At 37.2% G+C, this 20,357-nt stretch overlaps 1 protein-coding gene across 9 annotated transcripts in view; it reads right to left on the reverse strand.

Moving 5' to 3' along the window:
* Positions 1 to 20,357, reverse strand: part of LOC121324459 (homeobox protein Meis2) — a 67,228-nt gene that overhangs the window by 8,491 nt on the left and 38,380 nt on the right. For all 9 annotated transcript variants that reach the window (XM_041266366.1, XM_041266367.1, XM_041266364.1 and 6 more), the window contains one exon: positions 13,187 to 13,263. In XM_041266366.1, the coding sequence (XP_041122300.1) occupies positions 13,187 to 13,263 (77 nt within the window). The remainder of the gene's footprint in view (positions 1 to 13,186; positions 13,264 to 20,357) is intronic.

Below are 20,357 nucleotides of genomic sequence, written 5' to 3' on the forward strand. Positions count from 1 at the left end.
AATACTTGAAAAAAAACACAGATCATGTATTTGTTAATTGTGCCTATTTATATGACATAACATTGTCTATTTTTGTTACTATAGCTACCTGTCTTTTAATTTTGTTAACAGCTTATAGGTCACTTGACCTCTTAAATCCACAAATTAAAGAAATTTCCACACATTAAAGAAGTTTCTGGCAAGGCCTGCAAATGCAACAAACTAATTACATCTATGATGGCAAATTTGAAATCGCTTGGTGATCTGCAGGTCTGTAGAATAGTCTAAACCCTGCAGCACAAACTATGATTACACAAGAGAATTTTATTAGAAAACACCATGATTCAACTTGTGTATAGGTCGCACAATTGGAATTAACTATACTTACCCTGCCTGTGGTTTATTTGCATGAAAAACATTCTTTACACACCTAACTTTAATAATATCTTTTTTTTTTTTTTTTTAATGATGATTGCTTAGCTTGTTGTTTGCCATTTCATTTTTTTTTAAGCCAGAAAAGCATTGTTTCTGCTTAACTGACTTAGGCCACACCTGGAAACCTACTCCTGTTGTCAGCATTCCTTCTGTAAGAAATCTTCATGCCAAACCATAGTAACCTGGAACAAGGCCAAAAGTAAAGCCCTCTCATCCAACTACAAATCAAGAGCTTGGTCAGTTGTTTGACAGGTTTTGCGGAACACTGAATTTGTTGCTCCCAGAAAATGGGCCCATTACTAGAGATATTGCTTCTAATAAATTAAGCTGTGAAAGTTCGTAACTTGATTTATTTAATACCATGCTATAATGTACAGCTCTGATACCAGGAGGTACATTCACGTGAGATAGTCAAATTCTTGACTTTCCTTTTGGCTGACATGTGTGCAACTAGTAACACAATCTGAGTATATTTTCATGCAAATCAATCTGGGTTGAACGTACTTTCAGAAAAGCTGGTCTTCCAGTTATTTTTTGTACGTTCATGGTTGTAACCACTTTTCTTTATGGTATATCTTGATGACTTCTGAGGACCAAAGAACTTCTAAACTGTGAAATGACACATTCAGTTCTTTATTAGAAAACGACTGAGTGCGAAAAGCCAATCAGCTTCCAGATCTAGCGAGCTTCTATTTTGCATAGATGCCCGCTGGAACTTTGAAGTGCTTAACTGTGAATTAAATTTTAAATCAATTCACGAATAAATACCAGCTTTTCCCCTTAACATTCTAATCTACAACTAATCTTATAACATAAAAAGCTACATAAACATTGATACTTTCTGACGCTGGTCTAGAGACAAGGAAAATCATGTCTGTGACAGGACACCATAATGAAGGCTCAATTCGCAGCTACCGGACAGCGATCCAACAGGAAAGACATGATTGGTCAACAATTTTATCATAAACTGGATCCAAACAACACCCTATACTACGCAGACTATTCAAAATTCCTACAGTTAATTTATCTGAAAATGTCATAATAACAATAAAAACTGTTTTCTCTATGTGTATGCCGTTTTTCTATTCTAATTATGTTAGGGACTATTTTCCTCAGAGGAAGGTTACCTGACGAAATATCACAAGTTCAAGGTAAACCTATAGGTTTCAAAAGGTTTTTTTTTAAAGAGAAAATAAAGAAATAAATAATTTTCTAATAGAGATAGAGCCCTCTCAATGCGTGCTCTACCACGTGGTAGATGACATTGACTTTCGTTAGTCGCGGTCATCTACCACACGGTGGAGCCCGCATCGACAGGCTCTATTGCTTAAATATAACAATCATCTGATGGCCTTATAAAGTTCTATCAATATTTTCTCCCACAGAAATGGCAAATCAGCATGCATTGCTCATGCATAGCTCTTGCACTGCTTTAATCTCATCTACTGTAAATAAAGATAAGATCAGGGCAGATGACCGTTTTTTAGACACTAACTGTTTAAGAATTGCATCACGATGTATCTAAAAGGATCTTTCAAAGCTACTTGAAAGAAGGGGAGGAGAGAAACACAGTAAATTCATAGCAATTCATATCTGGGATCTTTCTTCTTTAAGATAAAATATGAGTCAAGAGACATATGCTGTAGTACATTACCTCACCCTGGATTTGATTTATTGCAGATGTGAAACAACGAGAAACTGAATCACTTTAGAAGTTTTTACTAAGCTAACTGACATTAAGATTACCATTCTGTTTCCATAGTTTACAAAACCCTTCTCCAGGATTTGTCCTAGCAATTCCGAAGTTCCACTGATCTGTTTTCGTTTGTTTCCATTTGTTTTTTTAATTAATCAAAAAAAGAAGAAAGCATTCACCTTGAAACTAATTTCCATTACGCTCATGACACACAAGCATCAAGACCTGAAGTCTAAAATAAGAACGATATATTTGTTTTACAAACTGACACGCTTTAAACGAGCTGCTAATTAAAAGAGATCAATACATCAATAGCAGTGCAGCACATTTTTGCTTGAGCATCTCTCATAAGATGGATAAGCTGCGTTTTGCAGGACATTCACTCATGGTTAACTCAAGAAGCAAATCATCTTTGCTATGTATCACTTTCCACCTCTTATGCATTATATTTTCATTCATACCAATGTTGAAATGGTTCAGCTAAACAGCTAGCTGCTGATAAATCCAGTACATGCAAATCAGGGGGTGATTTAGTTGGTCTTCTGAAACACGAACATCTTTGGTAATTATTCTGTTATGCATACAATACCCCCTGGAAGACTGTAGAAATGTCCAATGGAATTATACCAACACCTCAGATCACAAATTCCCCACATTAACTCCAGTTGAACCTTGGGCCTTGCTCTCCTTGGCACCTTTGGAAGTTAGCTGCCCTGAACTGTGTGGCAGACCAGCTGTTTGTTGTCTACCAGACACCTAAAGTGGACAAGCAGATCAGGCAAGAGAATGTCACGCCTTTTATCTTGCATGGAGCAGCTGCTGATTTGTACAGAAGGACTTTGTTCTTACGTTCTATTTTACTTTCTTTCCTAAGGCAGAACCACAAAATCCAGCAAAAAAAAAAAAAAAAACAACAAAAAAAAAACGTTCTCTTCTCTGCAACATCAACAAGCTCTGACAACTGCAACAGGGCTTTTTTTGGCCCTGACAAAGCTCTCAGACATCTCCTTTGACGCTTACCTTATTTTTTAAGAGATATGGTAGTTATTGTTCAATTCAGCTTCTGTGAATGGAATGGACTGTGGCCAGCAAGCCTCAGGCATAAACACACCTGTATGAAAGCAGCCTTATTGTAGCAACCATAGACATCTAACCAGCACAAGCACTATCAGTTCTTGAGTTCTGAGAATTGAAAGCTCCAAACCCTCTAATGGTAAATCCTGGCCAAAATAAACCTGTTTCTGTATCTTGCTTGTGCTACTTTGTATGCGCTAAGAATGTTATTATTATTATTATTATTATTATTATTATTATTATTATTATTTTATTATTATTATTATTATTATTATTATTATAAGTAATAGTAAATTTTACATAATTTTAAATGACTGTCAGTGTGTTGTTGTTATTATTTATGTATCTCTCATCAATTTATAACAAAACAACTACAACATGGACTAAGATATCAGCAGTTGTACCAAATTAATCCATTATCCATAATACATTTTGCTCTGAAGTAATGCCAAATAAAAATGCTTTCATGTATCATCAGTTATGTTTTATTCAAGTTTTAAAATAGACAATAATCCATTGCAATGAGCTATCCTCAGTCCAAATACATTGCGACTAGCCAGTCTGAAAACCCTTGAGGTGAGTGGCATGGTCTACAAGTAATCCTGTCACTCAGGAAAACAGCAGTGATTCAGGAACACAGCCCAAAATGTCTCAATTATTGTACTTATTGACTCCAGAGAGAATTGCCGCTCTATCATTACTGTAGACAGCAAACAGCTTGAGCTGTGTGTTGGCCCAGTTAAAATTACTATTTGCTGTGCAGGGTTGGCCAGACTATTCTCACAAACCAAAGAGGGTGAAAGGAAGAGTTCCTTTCCCTTTCTTCCACAAAGGCTGCTTGCAACAAGCCTTTTGTACAGGGCCAAAATGAATAGCTGGTAATCTCTGCTTTCCAGTGCTCCAAGACTAATCTCAAGGCACTATCGCAAATAAGGATCTTTTTTTTTTTTTTTAATACAATAATCTAGTAAGAGATTCTGCCTTGGCAGATATTGTCAGATACCAAACAGGCAGATTCAGGGATTAACAGGCGGACTGATTTATAATGACAAGGAAGGCACAATATTTCAAACAAAATTGACTTTCCATTGACAATATGTTGTAAGAAACAGGAGCATCTTAAAAAGGTGGCCATATAAATGTCAAGGTAAATAAAAGAACAAACTAGTTTTGCTTGATCTAAACAGCAGGTCACAACCTATCATGGTGAGTTTTCTCTGGCTACAGCTAGGCAGCTGTTGTTCAACTGTAAAACGCTATTAAAGCTTAGGTAGTACAGAAAAAAGCTGCTATTTAAATAGATAATAGAAAGTTTAAAAAATAAACCTAGAAATTAATAGTAGTTTAGCACTGTGCTAAATGGTAATTCATATTTAACCTTTCAACCATAAGGGAGAGAAAAAATTAAAACCTCAAGCTAATGTCATAAGTCGATGCAACCAATTATTGTGTTTTGGATATTGCTCGATGTTGTTCCTTTAAATCCAAATGAATACTGAACATTAACAGTAAAACAAGCTGCTGCTTTGAATTGCCCTTTAAATCATGTATCCCTCCAACACTTAAAAACACACATGGAACGTGGTATGTGGGAGATCAAACTAAACAGAAGTGCAGAAATAAAAAAGCATTGTTTGCAAAGTATCAGGTAGGCTGGCAACATTTAAACAATGAACCAGTCACCTTTGTTTTTTTAACAAAATTCCCATGAGTTCAGCATTGTGTTAGCATCAAAGCCTCTGAGGCTCTGTCACTTTCGTAAGGCAAAGGATTAGGGTATTGGAACGTATACCTGTACATTTTTATCTGTCAGGACCAGTGTTTGGAGGAATGCAAACTTTATGTCTCTTTTGCATGCTTGCTTATTGTTTCTCAAATCCCAAGGTACAGTCTGTAAAGCCGTGTTGTCAAGATGGTGTGAATGAAAAGAGATCCCGGCTTGAGAACTGCTCTGTCAGTTTTGTCCCTTAGGCTTCAGAGCTGGGTTTGCAGAGTCTTAAAGCATTGGTAGTGTGCATTACCTACTCCATTTTCCACACCTGCCTTCATACGAATCATTCTCTCATTTAACCCTCTGACTGCTCAGACAAGCGTTACAGCTACTTAAAGTAAAAAATAAAAAAGCTTTCAATTAATTCAAACATTTGTTTACTTGACTGTGCTCAGAAATGTTAAACATCACCATTAAATTGAATGAAATCTGAACCTTATATTTCTTACTCTCTGAGGTCAATTAACATGATTTCCTATTGAACATTCAAAGCACATTCCACACTTCAATACTAATTCATCTTGAGCAGGCAGATTTACAGTCACATTTTTGTATGCGATTTGAAAGTATACATTTTAGGCTAAACCGTGGTTCTTTGGAGTCTGTTTACAACATTCCTCCATGCCTTCTGTGCATTCTGCTTTATCAAGAAGAAAGCAAGCCAACATTCCCCAATGGCCGTTTTAGCTGTAGGGATAAAAAATCGCATTGGGCAATTTACCTGAATGAAATCACTTGTACTTTTGCACTGAATTTATATTAAACAATTTGCACTTATTTAATACTTATTCATATTTAACTATAACCATAGCCATCATTAGCTGTGTTATTTTACTAAGCTAACATGGGAAGCTAGATTTTTACCGCGGGCTAATTGTGTGGTAAAATCACAGGCATCATTAGCCTGGTTCTTTTTCTAGAAGTGTCAAGGGACCTCTCATATCTCACCAGCTTAGATGACACCTTAGTTTTAGGTCTCATGCCAAGGACTGAACCTCTGACAGCTGAGTGCAACCAACTCTTCCCATAACACTGTGTTGCTAATGAACATACGATGAGAGGTGATAAACTAAAGTGTTGCAATCACACTCAAATAAATTCATAGATTTACTGATGACGTTGGGCTATGCGTAGTAATGTGTTCTCGGTGGAATTAGAAAAAAACCCCCTCTAAAGTTCAAACACAAACAATGGCTTTAAATGAATACACCATTGTCATAACAAGACCTCAATAGATACTGCTGTGTAAAGCACCAGAGTTCTCAGATTGGCAAAATAGTATTGCCAAGGCATGCATAATTTTTCAGTGTTATTAATATTATTAATCTGAATTGAGTATAATATATTCTGTTTAGAATTTGACACAGTTGACAAGCGAGACCAATCGACGCACAACAGTACGCTGTGAAAATGTGTTCATAATAATAATACTACTACTGTTACTACTACTACTGATAATAATAATGACAGAATTTTAAGCTACAGAATTACATTACAGTTTCTACACAAAAAGCACTCAGATAGCAAACCTGTCAATACCTATAATACTTTAAACAATGGACCTGATGAAACACTAAACAAGCATGTTCCAACAAAATTTGAATGCTAGCCAGTTTCTCAGAGTTACAGGTCTTAGCTACAAAGGAGTGAAGGTTTGAACTCCAAACAGCCTGGAGCACATTGTCAATGCAGGTTATCTCACCTGGTCACCATTGTGAAGCAATCCTGGCTATTGGTGCTACCACCCCCCCCCCCCCACCCCCCCCCCCCCCCCCCCCCTGTCAATATCTGAGACTCCCCTAAACAGCTAACTCTTAATTATTTTAAATCTGTTCGCAAAGCTTTGTAGCGTTTAAAACGATTTGCTGTATCAGCAATATAGCAAGGCCTGCTCCAGACAGCTTTTCCATGTTTTATGTATAATGTATTTACCCAATCGCTAGTTCATAAGAAAGAATAGATATATGGCATGCTATAAATAATGGCTGGAATGTAAAACTGAATTGATCTGTCTGGCATTGCTATCCAGTAATAGCGCTGGCAGAGGACAAGGTTTGAACTGCTGCCAACTAGCACAGGTCCAGCCAGAGTTTTGTCTGTGGGGTTGTGCCATGTCAGGCAGAAAGCAGTCTCAGCTGGACTCCCACGGCTCAGAGCACTACTACTCTGCTGTCATGGAGAAAGAGCTACATTTCCAGAGTGGTGGGATAAGACAGACCGGTTTATGAGAGTGGAATGTTGTTTAAAAAACACACTTTCCACTGGTGATTCTTCTGTGACGCCGACTGGCCTTATAAGACTTTAATTAAGCATGTAAATAGGTGCAATCCTCACAAAATGAGGGACCAGTGGCTAGTAAAGAGTAGCTTAAGCAAGGGACTTCCCTGCAGATTAATATATGATATGATACATACGTTTTCATACAGAAAACAGGCACTGCACATAAGAGTGCATACATGGAATACATTTTGGCTTTTGGACCTAGCCATGTCCTTTGCTTCCATTTCTGCCATTCTGTTCTACATTACGCGTAATTGTTGCGTGCTTCATGAACCATAAAGCTTATGACAAAAAATTAATTTGAAAGAATCACAAAATGGTTGCTTTGATGTGGTTTTTGGCTATAGCTCCAGATGCTGAGAACCAAGGAAATAAATTAAAATAAAATGGCCAATATATATCTTTATTGCGTCCTTTCTTTAACATTGGCAGGTTATGTCCTAATATTTGACAAATATTATTCCAATATATTTAAAGACCCTACCAGCAGACCTTTATATCTCGACAAGCTCTGAAGTAAAATGGACGCTCATAAACAGAGGCTTGACTGTACAGACTTCGCATTTTATCTTAAAGTAGTTCCGTTTTTTATAGCCCTGGCCTTCCTATCTTAGTGCTCTGAGCCTGGGTCACAAATCTTGACGCTATTCCAGTGTGTGACATCTTCGCTCGTTTGCTGCTGCTCATTAACAAACAATACTGCTGTGAAATTGGTTTAATGACAAACTAATAAAATTGCATTTTGCTCACAGATTGCCTGAGGCACTCTGAGCTGCTACAAGGCTTACTGTGGTACCAAGATGCATTAAGCTGCTTATTCATGAAAACTGCATCCTTAAGTCTTTGTTCCCCTTTATTTATTTTTTTTACCCTATACCTGAAAATGAAATAAATTAACCTACTTTTTTCCCTTTTCTTTTTCTGAGAACTGGATTTCCTACTGCATAAAAAAAAGCACACCCACACAAATTCTCATGCCTTCCTGTTATTCAACTACCTTATTAACCACCTAGCTAATAAAAGCTAGTCCTTTTAAATATCCTCCACTCAGTTTTATTATTATTATCACCATGGCTGTGTAACATTTAAGAAAATTGGTTCATTTTTTATTATTAATAAAAGATAGCAGTTTACCTTAAGAATATTTTTTGTTGGAACCTGTTTTTCATAATGAAGTGCATGTTTAGAAAAGTGTCCTGTTTCCATTTGTGTGGGGCCCACACCAGACTTTCAGATTTACTGCTGCCCAACAATGATGAACTAACCAAATTGGTGTTTGACCGTTGGGTTGGCCCTGTTAATTACACACAGACATCTTAGTAGTGTCAAATAAGTAAACAAAACACAAGTCAACACGAGACACACACAGTGGATGATACATTTTAGCGCATGCAGTTGCAATTTGCCTTATTGTCTTAGAATGGACAGCATCTCAGTATCAATGTAAAGAATTGTAAGTACATGGGACACTTAATCAAATTCAAACAACCAGCCTGTTTAGTTATGTAGTGACATGGAGACGGGCACCAGACGAAGATATTAAGAACAAAAATACAATTTTATCCAAATACATTGAATCCAGTTTTACATATAACAAAGATGTCATTACCGTTGCAGTGTCACAAATCCAGATCAAATTAATTTAGGGCTGGGCCTTAGGATCAGACAACAGAATCAATCCTCCTAATGAACTGCCAATTAGTAATCCCTAATGAGGAGGATCAGCATGTCTGAGAAGGCTGCTGCAAACTGTACACTCTACAACTCTTTGAATTATTAGATCATGTTGGATGTAAGTACTGTACCTAGGGTATTTTTAGAAACCTAAACACACAATGTAATAGTTTGCATGGCTTGTTGTGCATTGACAAAAGTGTCATCGTATCTATCACAAGGTCGTAATTCAAATAACGACGTGAAACATGTTGTGGTGATAGAACACGGCAACTACCCCGCAGTTCTAATCTCAAAGAATTTAAATTACTGCCCTAAACGACTGTCGTGTGTGCCAGGTTTTATTTATTACGTTTGGAAAATGTTACTTTTTTTATTTTCCGTTTAATAACAGGTTACCTTGTCCAGTCAGCAAATACAAATAAACCACTAACTGTTTTAATTTATTTATTTATTTATTTAAATCCCTTTCTAAGATTATTAACACTATTATGGAATAAAAAGCATTTTCTACGGTTTCCAGTCCTTTAGATTTTCTAGCCTGCTTGTCCCTCTTTGTCACTAACAAAATCTTTGTAAACTAAAGCTGCTCATTTCCCCTGCCAACTACCAGCTTGCAAGGCAAGCACACTGGGCAGTAAGTCACTGAACTTAAGTATTCCTCTGCTGGCAAATTAATAGCATACATTTATTTTGTGTTGAACAATGACTACTGGGAGCAGGGGAAAGATCCTCACAGCCCTACACATAATCTAGTTGACTAAATGAAACACGTCCATTACATCAGTGGGATAATAAAAGCAACAGCAAGTGTCGGCCAGGACAATAGCATTGCAGTTTTCAGATGTTGTCAAAAGGGCATGTCATAAATCATACCTAAAGCTTATTGAGTATCAGGAGCTGGGGAGTGTGCACAGAGCAGCAGTGTGTGTTCGTAGCTTTAGACGCAGGATTATTCATCACCTGCTCCATATATTCTATATACTAAGGTCACAGCCTATTTCTATGGATTTTAATGAGTCACCTATTAGGCTTGTTTCTTAGGGCTTATTATTTTGCGTATAGGAGGTTCCTGGCCTGTGACTAGGATTAAATGTATTCAGTACTGTAAGCTGTCACAACGCACAGCTGGTAAATGCTTGAATATCAGAATTCCAAAAAAGAAAACTGTTGCTATTATTATTGTTTCTCTCTGCAGTCTCCAGTCAATGTTTTTTTTTTTTTTTTTTTAGTTTTGACTTTAATCATTATTATATATTTTTTTCCAGGTTTGCAGTACACAAACAAAAACAATCATATTAGATGTACCAGTACTGCATATAGCTTTAAATTAAGTAACTGTACACAGTATGATCACAGTACTGTATAAAGTTTTCAATTTAATATATAATGAAATATGCAGAACAGATGCAGAACTTAAGTGTTCCTCTCAATAAATATATTCCATGAGAGAGAGAGAGAGAGAGAGAGAGAGAGAGAGAGAGAGAGAGAGAGAGAGAGAGAGAGAGAGAGAGAGAGAGAGAGAGAGAGAGAGCGCTAGGATGCATCAGTCAGCAGTACCAGGGCAATAATCACATCTATGGTGGTGAGCAGGATATGTCTTACTATGTCAGCACTAAAGACTTGAAAGGATCTTGTCAGGGTCCATTTAGCCCAGACTGATAGACTAACAAAAAGGTTTGAAATGGCAACTACAGCTGGGACCTGCACGTTCCCAATTGCTACCTAAGCCAAGAGACACCATCCTCTACAGCATAGTGGTCAGTTTACTACCTGACCTGGTTTTAACAGCTTGATGATAACACAAATATGCACAAAATGAACTTCTAAACCTGTAACAATAGAATTTTATTTAAGATGTAATGGTGTAACTTTATTGTGTACAGTTGTGCAAAGTGCAGACTGACTAAATGGCCATTTCACCTGCAGCTGGCAGTGTTAGGCTCTGCTAGGAGCTGGAGAATTGCAGGGCAGCTTTAAGAAAACAGCTAGCAATGTCTGCCTGTGAGTCATGCACAAAGGCTCAACATTAAAACAATAGAACAGGAAATGTGACTCGATAAAAAAAAAAAGAGAAGAAAAAACTCCTCCTTTGCTTTTCACAGTTGTTCTGAATTACTGAAGGAGATTAAAAATAAAGTCGGTGTTTTAAAATAGACTATAAACTAGCGTTAAAATGCTATTCTTTATTAGGCTTTTCATACAACATTTACTAGGCTCTACTATACTTTAGCAAGCTTTGATTTTGGTAAACCTCAGTACATTTTTTACAAAGAAACTGTTAATTAGTAAGGCCACAGATTTCTGGTTGACTGGCACTTGTTAACTGTAGTGGATTTTTTTTTTTTAAGCTTATCAGTAAGGGTGGGTATGTAACATAAGCACATGTACGCATTGTGTAACAGCTGCAAATCCCTTTACAACTGTTGCTAACCTTCTATTTACAGAATACACATTTCTTTCTGCTACTCTTTCCTCTAACAACAGGCACTCAGGTGAATCCCAGGTAAATGCTATGGCTTTTGGCGGCCTTGCAGGAATGATGCGCTGCCTATTGACACAAACACAAAGCTTCCTTGTGGCCTCTCCAAGACAAGATTGTCCTGGGAGACAAAGCAATGATTCAGCACATCCTCTCCAGGGGCTGCTGGAAACTGAAGACGACTGCCTGCCCTCTCACTGTCACTAGCCAATAATTTGCCAACATCAAATCAAAGGGAAGCAGCTCACAATGTTGAGGCCACTGGCACTAAGCAGTGCTGAGTGTTTACCGGTATGCCTATCAACAGGAATTCCATGTCCATGTCACATCCTGTGCCATTCCCTAGTAAAACAAGCTGCCCTCTTTTAAGTTGAAGACAAAATGCTGACTTATGCTGACAATGGTGAAGAAATGAACTTTCTGCCGTTTCCAGTAATGCACAACAGAGCTTGTAAAATATGGCACTGCAGCATAATTATTCACTTCAGAGAGACCCATTTTGCATCTGGTTGTTTATTATTTTTCGCTCAGGTTTTATTTGCAAGGCTTCAGGTCCTGAAAGGATCTGTGCTATGTCTCTATACAAGCAGTGGACATGCTGTCAGTCTTTTAAGGTATTCTAATAGATATATTCCAGTGTGAACGAATTTAACGCCCCGGAATAGAGACTCTCTTATTTCTTTCAGGTTTGGAGTTTATTTCTGCATTAATCACCATGACAGAAGCAAGGCAACTCAATTTTCTGCTTCTGTAGGTAGGCACATCACTTTCTGTATGGCACTAGGCATGAAACAGGCTGCTAAGCTTTGGTTACTGGTGTAATTGAAATGCTATCCACACTATGGGGTGTATTAAAGTCAGATAACGGCAGTTCCTGTGGCCAATTTAAGTAGCTTGACTTCCCTGGAAAAAATAAAATTGCCTGACAGATAAGGCAGACAAACTGGCTAATTCTCCAGGCATGTCTCTCATTGTGATCCAAGAAAAATGAGAAAAAAATGAATCACAGAACCACAAAATCAATTGACCCTCGGGTAGCTCATCAGCCACTGAGCCTGATAAACCTAAAAGCTTCGTTAATGTCTGCCTGCCTGTATCCCACAGATAGAGCATTTTGTAAATGAACCTGCTTTGATAAATATATTAAGGAAAGCTGTGAATAAAAGGCAAAGACTTCTCATTTGTAAATACAACCTCCGCTACATGGAATTAGAATGATAAAATGGGGTTCCATGTAATTAAGTTTGTATAAGACCTGAAATCCGTGCAAATACCTTCCCTGCATTTTGAAAGGAAGCTGTCAGTTCAATTAATCTGAACATCACCCCGAGAATGTACGGAACAAAATTAAGCTGCAGATAAAACCTGGACCAGTATTTTGATAAGTAATTCCTGTATCATTTCTTTGCTGCTGTGATCATTTTATTTAATCCACCACCCCCAGTTATGTGCTAAGCCATCTACAAAGGGACGACTGGCCTGACCACCATGGCACTAATCCACCATATCGCAATGTGTAAAATGGGGGGTGGTGGAAATCTTTCCTTTTTTTCTTAAACATATCAAAGTGAATAAATGTGTATCAAACAGCTGAGGGCTGTGACTTATTGCTAAACACCCCTGATAAAGCGGCACACTCTGATAGCTTGCATCCACTGTGCAGATAGCCACGGAAAGAGAAATAAAGTGTTTCCACACATTTTGAGCAATAAAAAGACTTTATCGCCAGCAAGAGAACAAGCCATTTCAAAATGAAATACTCAGTGTAATTCATAGAGGATTTTAACTTACTCACCAGTTGTTAACTTGTAAAATCGTTAGTCCTGTGTCTTGAGCTAACTGTTTTTTTTGTTCTTCAGAGGGGTACGGATGCTAAGGAAAAAAAAAAAAAACAGAACAATCGTTTAGTATCATCATTTTCATTCAGTATTTATTTTTTGTCTCAGAAGTGTTAATGTATCAGATGGTGTACACGAATAAGCCCGGAATTCCCAATTCTCGTGAAAAAGATAGACATCTCTCTCTTGTGACATGAAATAAACCCAGCTCAACCACTCTAAATTTTACACAGATGTCTCCCAGATTAGTGCTTCATGAAAAAAGGAAGGTCTCATCCCTACCAGTGCCTATAGGTTCCTCTTTTTTTCTTTTTTTTTACTATTTTAAATTTAAAGTTTCTCGGGATCCTCCATCTCTGAGGACCTGTCTACACCTGGTTTTAGAAGCGGGTAGCCTGAGGCACAGTGCATTAAAGTGACTAACCCCAGGGATGTATACTAAGTGGCTGTGCTGAAATTTAAAACTAGACTCTGCTCACTCCTAGTCCCCAAGCTCTAACAACAACGCCATGCGGCCTTCAGTAGTTAGCAACAGTATCATTTTACATAAACAGTTACAGGATGGGCATCGTTTGGTAACAAACACTATGAAATGTAGGCATTTAACTGAGAATATTAATAGCATAATTATGGCCTTATTACACAATATTGGTAACTGACAACTGGAAACACTGAATCAAAGAATCTGATAGTAACATATGGCAAACACTACTCCTTACTCCCTGAAATGTAATGAAGGGTTAGCAGTGAGGTTAAAAGGTTGCTTTATAAAAAAAAAAAAAAAAAAAAAAAAAGATTTAAAAGCAGTTCAAAAGGTCTTTACAGTTCATTTTAGTTGTATACTTTTCCAAACACCTTTCATAAAATGCTGCTGTCTAATGTAATAATGACATTTTAGATTAATTAACATTTTCGAACTAATAATACACAACGGCTTAAAACATTTAAAGAATGCAGACTATTAATAATAAAATAAGCAAAAGATTGGACAAATAATTAAAATAGCCAGTGAAAAGGGATTAAGTAGATTTATACTAGTGCTCACAGAGGGCTTGTAATATTCTGAAATTATTAACAAATAAAAAAACTTTTTTGTTTTGATTGCTAGGCGCTGACAGTTTTTTGGCTTCGAATCCCAGCTCTTTTCAAAAGCGCTCTCTCTCTCTCTCTCTCTCTCTCTCTCTCTCTCTCTCTCTCTCTCTCTCTCTCTCTCTCTCTCTCTCGCTCTCTCGTCTTAGCTTGTACATATTAATAATGACCTATGTGACACTATAAAAACCACTAATAATTTTCAGTATAGGTGGAAGAAATTAATAGGCTGGATTGATAATAGCAGTTAGTAATTTACATTGTATTAAGGCTGCCTGGGCCACTCAGCCCTCTCCTAGTCATCAATCCTGCTCTGTCAGGTGCTACACTGTACCACAATGATATATACCCAATCAGCAGCAGGATTCATCCATACTCTGCAAGGCACATAATGAATGGTTTGCACAAACAAGAAGGATGGCTCGTCAAGGGGAGTGGGGGCTTTAAAACTGAAGATGCCTTGCGTAAGGCAATTTTAATTGACCAAAGACACTAAAACATTATTTTATTCACCACCTTTTCACTATCTCAGCCTTTGGCAATTAGAGATGCACTCATTCTTTCCAAAAGAATGTAAAAATACCTACTTGATTTTAATGAATTACATTTACCAAGCTGAAAACATCCACTCCAACATCCTGACATGAAATTGACCACAAATATACAACAGTCTATAGATAATGACATTGAGAAACTGGTGGAACATCAAAGCCAATAGTCTTCAGGGATCGAACAGATATGTTAATTATAGTAAAAACTGTTGACAATAGTTTCCCTTGCCTAATGTATTATATCTAATAATAAAAAGAATAGCAACAATAATAACACCGTGTAGCAATTTATTTATTTTTTTCATTTGATCCTGGGTAGTAAGTGTTATTTCCTAATTGCTTATGCCTCAAAAGTATAGAAAATGGCTATTATTCCCCACAGACTTTGCTTTTGTGACCAGGACAGTGGTCAGTGTATTTACAGTATAATCGTAAATCTCAAAAAACTACTCACTTCTAAATCTTTTGTAGTCATTTTTGTATTACTTTAGTATAAATACATGTTAATTTGGATTCATATGTTGTTTTTTTCTGACTTTATGTGAACAAAAAGACACACATTTGCCCGTTTTCCCATTGGAAATAGTGATATTTTGAAATATCACTGTCCTGGCCACAAAAGCAAAGTTTGTGGGGAATAATAGCCATTTTCTATACTTTTGAGGCATAAGCAATTAGGAAATAACACTTACTACCCAGGAACAAAAGTTGTGTTACATAGTGTAATAATAATAATAATAATAATAATAATAATAATAATAATAATAATAATAATAATAATAATAGCTTTTACATAAGTTTTTGGCTTTGGAATGTGTTTTGTGTGTTTGCTAAATTGCTGTTGCCCTTGTAGAAGCTGAACTTTCCAGGAGAAGTAGATGCTAGAATGTAGCAGCAATGATGATAGATCACTTCATCAGTGTGGAGCCAGACTGCAGTGAATTAAAGACACAGGTCAGAGGTTTAGGTGTTCTGTGAAACCATTCCATGCTAATGAATTTTTTGAAATTGTAGTCTTCTGTTTTCATATAATAGTAATACAACCTCCTGTTTTGTAACATTTTTTTCATCTTTGCCTTGCCTTGTACTGTACAAAGGAGGCTTGTGCATATTGCATGTTTATTAAATCTATTTATCTTTATTTTAAATCTCATATTTAATAAATCTTCCACTTAGCCAGAAATGAAAATAATTTCTTTAAATATTAAATAACCTCACACATATCAATCTTGCAAACTTTAAAGCAAATATATTTCAATTTCTTTGTGTTATTACAAATAGATATTTTTTGTAATCTTATTTTAACATGTCTTTTCTGTTATGAAGGATGCTATTAATGAAGCAATGTGCTAAGTGGATAATAAATAACAAGTTGGTAATATTTTTTAATTTTTTTATGACTGCTATTTATATTCAGGTTGATAGATTAATGACTTCTGGCAAATGGGCTAGGGAAATGCGAAATTATTTAATTTTCCTTTATTCACTTGATTCATTATTTTAATTCATGTTTGGCTATAGCAATTTGCACTTTGTTTTTTGGCTTCACCAGGGGCCTGAGTGTTGAGTGCTTCCTGACAACAAGAGAAAACAGACAAGAATGACACATGACTCATTCACCCAGTCCAACTGCCTCACACTACTTGCTACACACACACTCACACACACACACACACACACACACACACACACACACACACACACACACACACACACACACACACGACACACTCACCCAGTGCAAGTGCCTCATACTACTTGCTACACACACACACATACACGACTCACTCGCACAGTCCAAATGCCTCACACTACTTGCTACACACACACACACACACACACACACACACACACACACACACACACACACACACACACACACACACACACACTCCTCACTGGAGAATGCCACAAATAACTTTGCTTACAGCCTGCCTTGCTGGTGCTTCTGGACTGCAGAGTAACAATTACTGCAGCAGGCTGTGAATGGCCTCACTGGATGTGTCTTCAGAAATAAAGCAGTTATCATTTCATACACTTCAAAGGTCACTCACAAAACCCAGAAGTTATGTAGAGCTATTATGTTCAGGGGCTCCCTTTGTGGAATACAGAGCTGCCCCCTGAACAATAGTTGGATTCTCTCCTGTTTGCTCTTGGCTACTCGCCAGTTGCCTGTTTGCTTTACACTACTAATTTATGTTCACTGAGATGGTGCAAGGTTTTAGAGCAACTTTGGCTATCAATTTGCCTGCCAAGCAAACTGTTGACTGCAAAAGGAAGATCGAAGGCCCCCAGAGGATCTCAGGCACACAGCTCATAACAGTAAACATCTATAAGGCTATAAAGGAATAATTTTAAATCCTGTCGCTGAATGTACTGTAGACAAAAAAATAAGAACAAAACAGAGGGCATGCTTGCACATACAGTTCCCTCAGAATAGGACAACAAACAGCTATAAACAGCAAATTAAAAGAGACATTTTTGAGGTTAGTAGCCTTGTCTATTTCTGTCTATCTTGGCGGCATAAGGGTCTCTTCACAGTGGTTTGCATGCTGGGTTTCTATGGAGTTTTACTGCTGCCGGCACCAATCTTCTCCCCATTAGGATCTAGGGGACCGAGCAGCAAACTTGTCCCTGAGGCAATTTTTTCCTAATCAAATAGGATTTACCTACCCTGCGGACAGCTGGCTAGCCTGCCACTAAGGACTCATTTTAGACTCGCCAACAAGGAATCGAACCCATGACCCCTCAAAGCCTGTTTACTAACTACTATATCATTCTGTGAATCCTTATCGCCAAGGCCATCATTTATCTTGTCAGTTTTTTCACATGTAACACAGAAATGAAAGGTTTATATTATGAAGACGTTGTGTTCGGATTAATTTCCTATTTATGTTTTTGCAAATAAATTCCTTAGAACTTGTTTGGTTGTTTCATGGCACACCTCTCCCTGTCCAGTAGTGGACACCCCTGTACTTTAATGGCTATCCAATTCCCCTTCCCTCATATCCAGACATGTCAGTCAGGATGGACTGTCTACAAGGTTCAGGTATCCAGCTTCAGAAACCCTTTTTTTTTTCAGTTCCCACTTTTATAGCCCCTGTGCCATGTTACTACCTCAAGGCAAAAGTGTGTCCAGGTATTGTCTCCTCAAATATTCAAGTGAAAGGGAAATACCCATTGAAGGCAGCATGACTCCTGCCACCTTGTCATAAATTCATAGGAAATGCATGTTACACACAAATCGGTAAGTCCGCTGGATAAACATCAACACCAATTTAATGGCTTGTGTACACATTGTAAACCTAAGAATCTCTAAACAGACAAATCAGATAAATCAAACATGAGCTGTGGCTTGGAGTGAGGCAATTAGAGCCTTTTGGTACATGTTGATGTGGGCAGGCTTTACACTGCATCAGTACACTGTAATGTAAAAGATGTTAACAAAGGATGCAAGGATTAAAGCTTCAATTCACTTGCAATACAGAAATCTAAACTTCAACAGAAAATTAGCATTTGTGCAAAGTAAGGCAACGTGCCCATGGATACTTACCCAGTATGCTCAGATACAACATGGTACAATGATACAAAAAAAAAACAAAATATATATATATATATATATATATATATATATATATATATATATATATATATATATATATATATATATATATATAGCATCACAAACACATGCTTAACATGAGGTACATCTCCAACACACACACACAGCTGAGATCATAGATTTGAAAGCATATGAATCATTTAGGTCTACCATTTAAGATTTGTAGACTCCACCTGTGTTTCCAAACCCCAGACAGTTTAAAAAGATTTCCACTTGCACAGCACAAAAAAAATACATAATCAGAGATGTAGAACAGTAATGATTGCTTGACGGTTTATTCCTGTGCCTGAAATTACTGGATGAGTCTAGCCAGAATTTATGAGATGCAGACCCCGGACCTCACATAGCACACATATTAGACCATTAGGCATCTAACTACCTCTGAACAATTTCAATGCATTATCTTGCATTCTCCCTGGGGCACAAACTTCATTCATCCATACTTTTAATATATTTTGTCTGCATGAAATGGATCAAGTTATTACACGCCAGCAGATCAAGACTAACAGGAATCTCCTGGCTCCGCATTAAAACAACTAATAAAGCCTAACCTCAACGGATAAGACAAGGGGTCAGATAATGCCAAACCAGCTGCTGATTTAATCAGGCACCCCAGATACTGGTTTAAAGAGGTAACACTAATGTCAGAGATATTCCAGATCCTCTATTGCCTTTATGCCTGCTGATACCAGCTAGTCATTTACTGACATTAATACTATTACTATAAAGGGGGACTGACACAATCATACCTGTTAATGTGTGATTTTAATTAGAAAAGCCAATGGATAGCAAAAATCAATGTAGGCAAGATCCTACTTGATTACTGCCATCATACATACAAACCACAGATTGCAAACTTGTCCAACATGCAATAATTAACTTATTTCTCAGAATTTTTCTGTTTTAAGAACATAAGAAAGTTTACAAACAAGAGGAGGCCATTCGGCCCACCTTGCTCATTTGGATGTTAGTAGCTTTTTGATCCCAGAATCTCATCAAGCAGCTTCTTGAAGGACCCCAGGGTGTCAGCTTCAACAACATTACTAGGGAGCTGGTTCCAGACCCTCACAATTTCTGTGTAAAAAAGTGCCTCCTATTTTCTGTTCTCAATGCCCCTTTGTCTAATCTCCATTTGTGTCCCCGGGTCCTTGTTTCTTTTTTCAGGTCGAAAAAGTCCTTTGGTTCAACATTGTCAATACCTTTTAGAAGTTTGAATGCTTGAATTAGGTCGCCGCGTAGTGGTCTTTGTTCAAGACTGAATAGATTCAATTCTTTTAGCCTGTCTGCATATGCCATGCCTTTTAAACCCAGAATAATTCTGGTCGCTCTTCTTTGCACTCTTTCCAGAGCAGCTTATTCCTTTTTGTAGCAAGGTGACCAAAACTGAACATAGTATTCTAGATGAGGTTTTACTAATGCATTGTACAGTTTTAACATTACTTCCCTTGATTTAAATTCAACACTTTTCACAATATATCTGAGCATCTTGTTTGCCTTTTTTATAGCTTCCCCACATTGACTAGATGAAGACATTTCTGAGTCAACATTTTTTTCAAGGTATTCAAAACGGAGTTACTTGTCCTGTACTTCAAGTTCTACAGATTTATTGATATTGTTGGATAAATATATATCACTAAAGGGGAGTTTCTGAGTAAGACCCCAAAAGGTTATATTTGTTGTGCCACGGCAACATTTAAAAACTGAAACTGACAACAGCAGGGTTGAATTGCTGATGGTTAATGATTTTAATTAGGCAGAAATAAACCATGTCACCAATTTAGCCATGTTCCAGTGGAATGAACACCATGTTGGTGGAAACTGACAGTTCATTGAATACATAACCTCCATTCAAAAATCATTACACTG

The sequence above is a fragment of the Polyodon spathula genome, chromosome 12, assembly GCF_017654505.1.
Source record: "Polyodon spathula isolate WHYD16114869_AA chromosome 12, ASM1765450v1, whole genome shotgun sequence".
Taxonomy (NCBI): Eukaryota; Metazoa; Chordata; class Actinopteri; order Acipenseriformes; family Polyodontidae; genus Polyodon; species Polyodon spathula.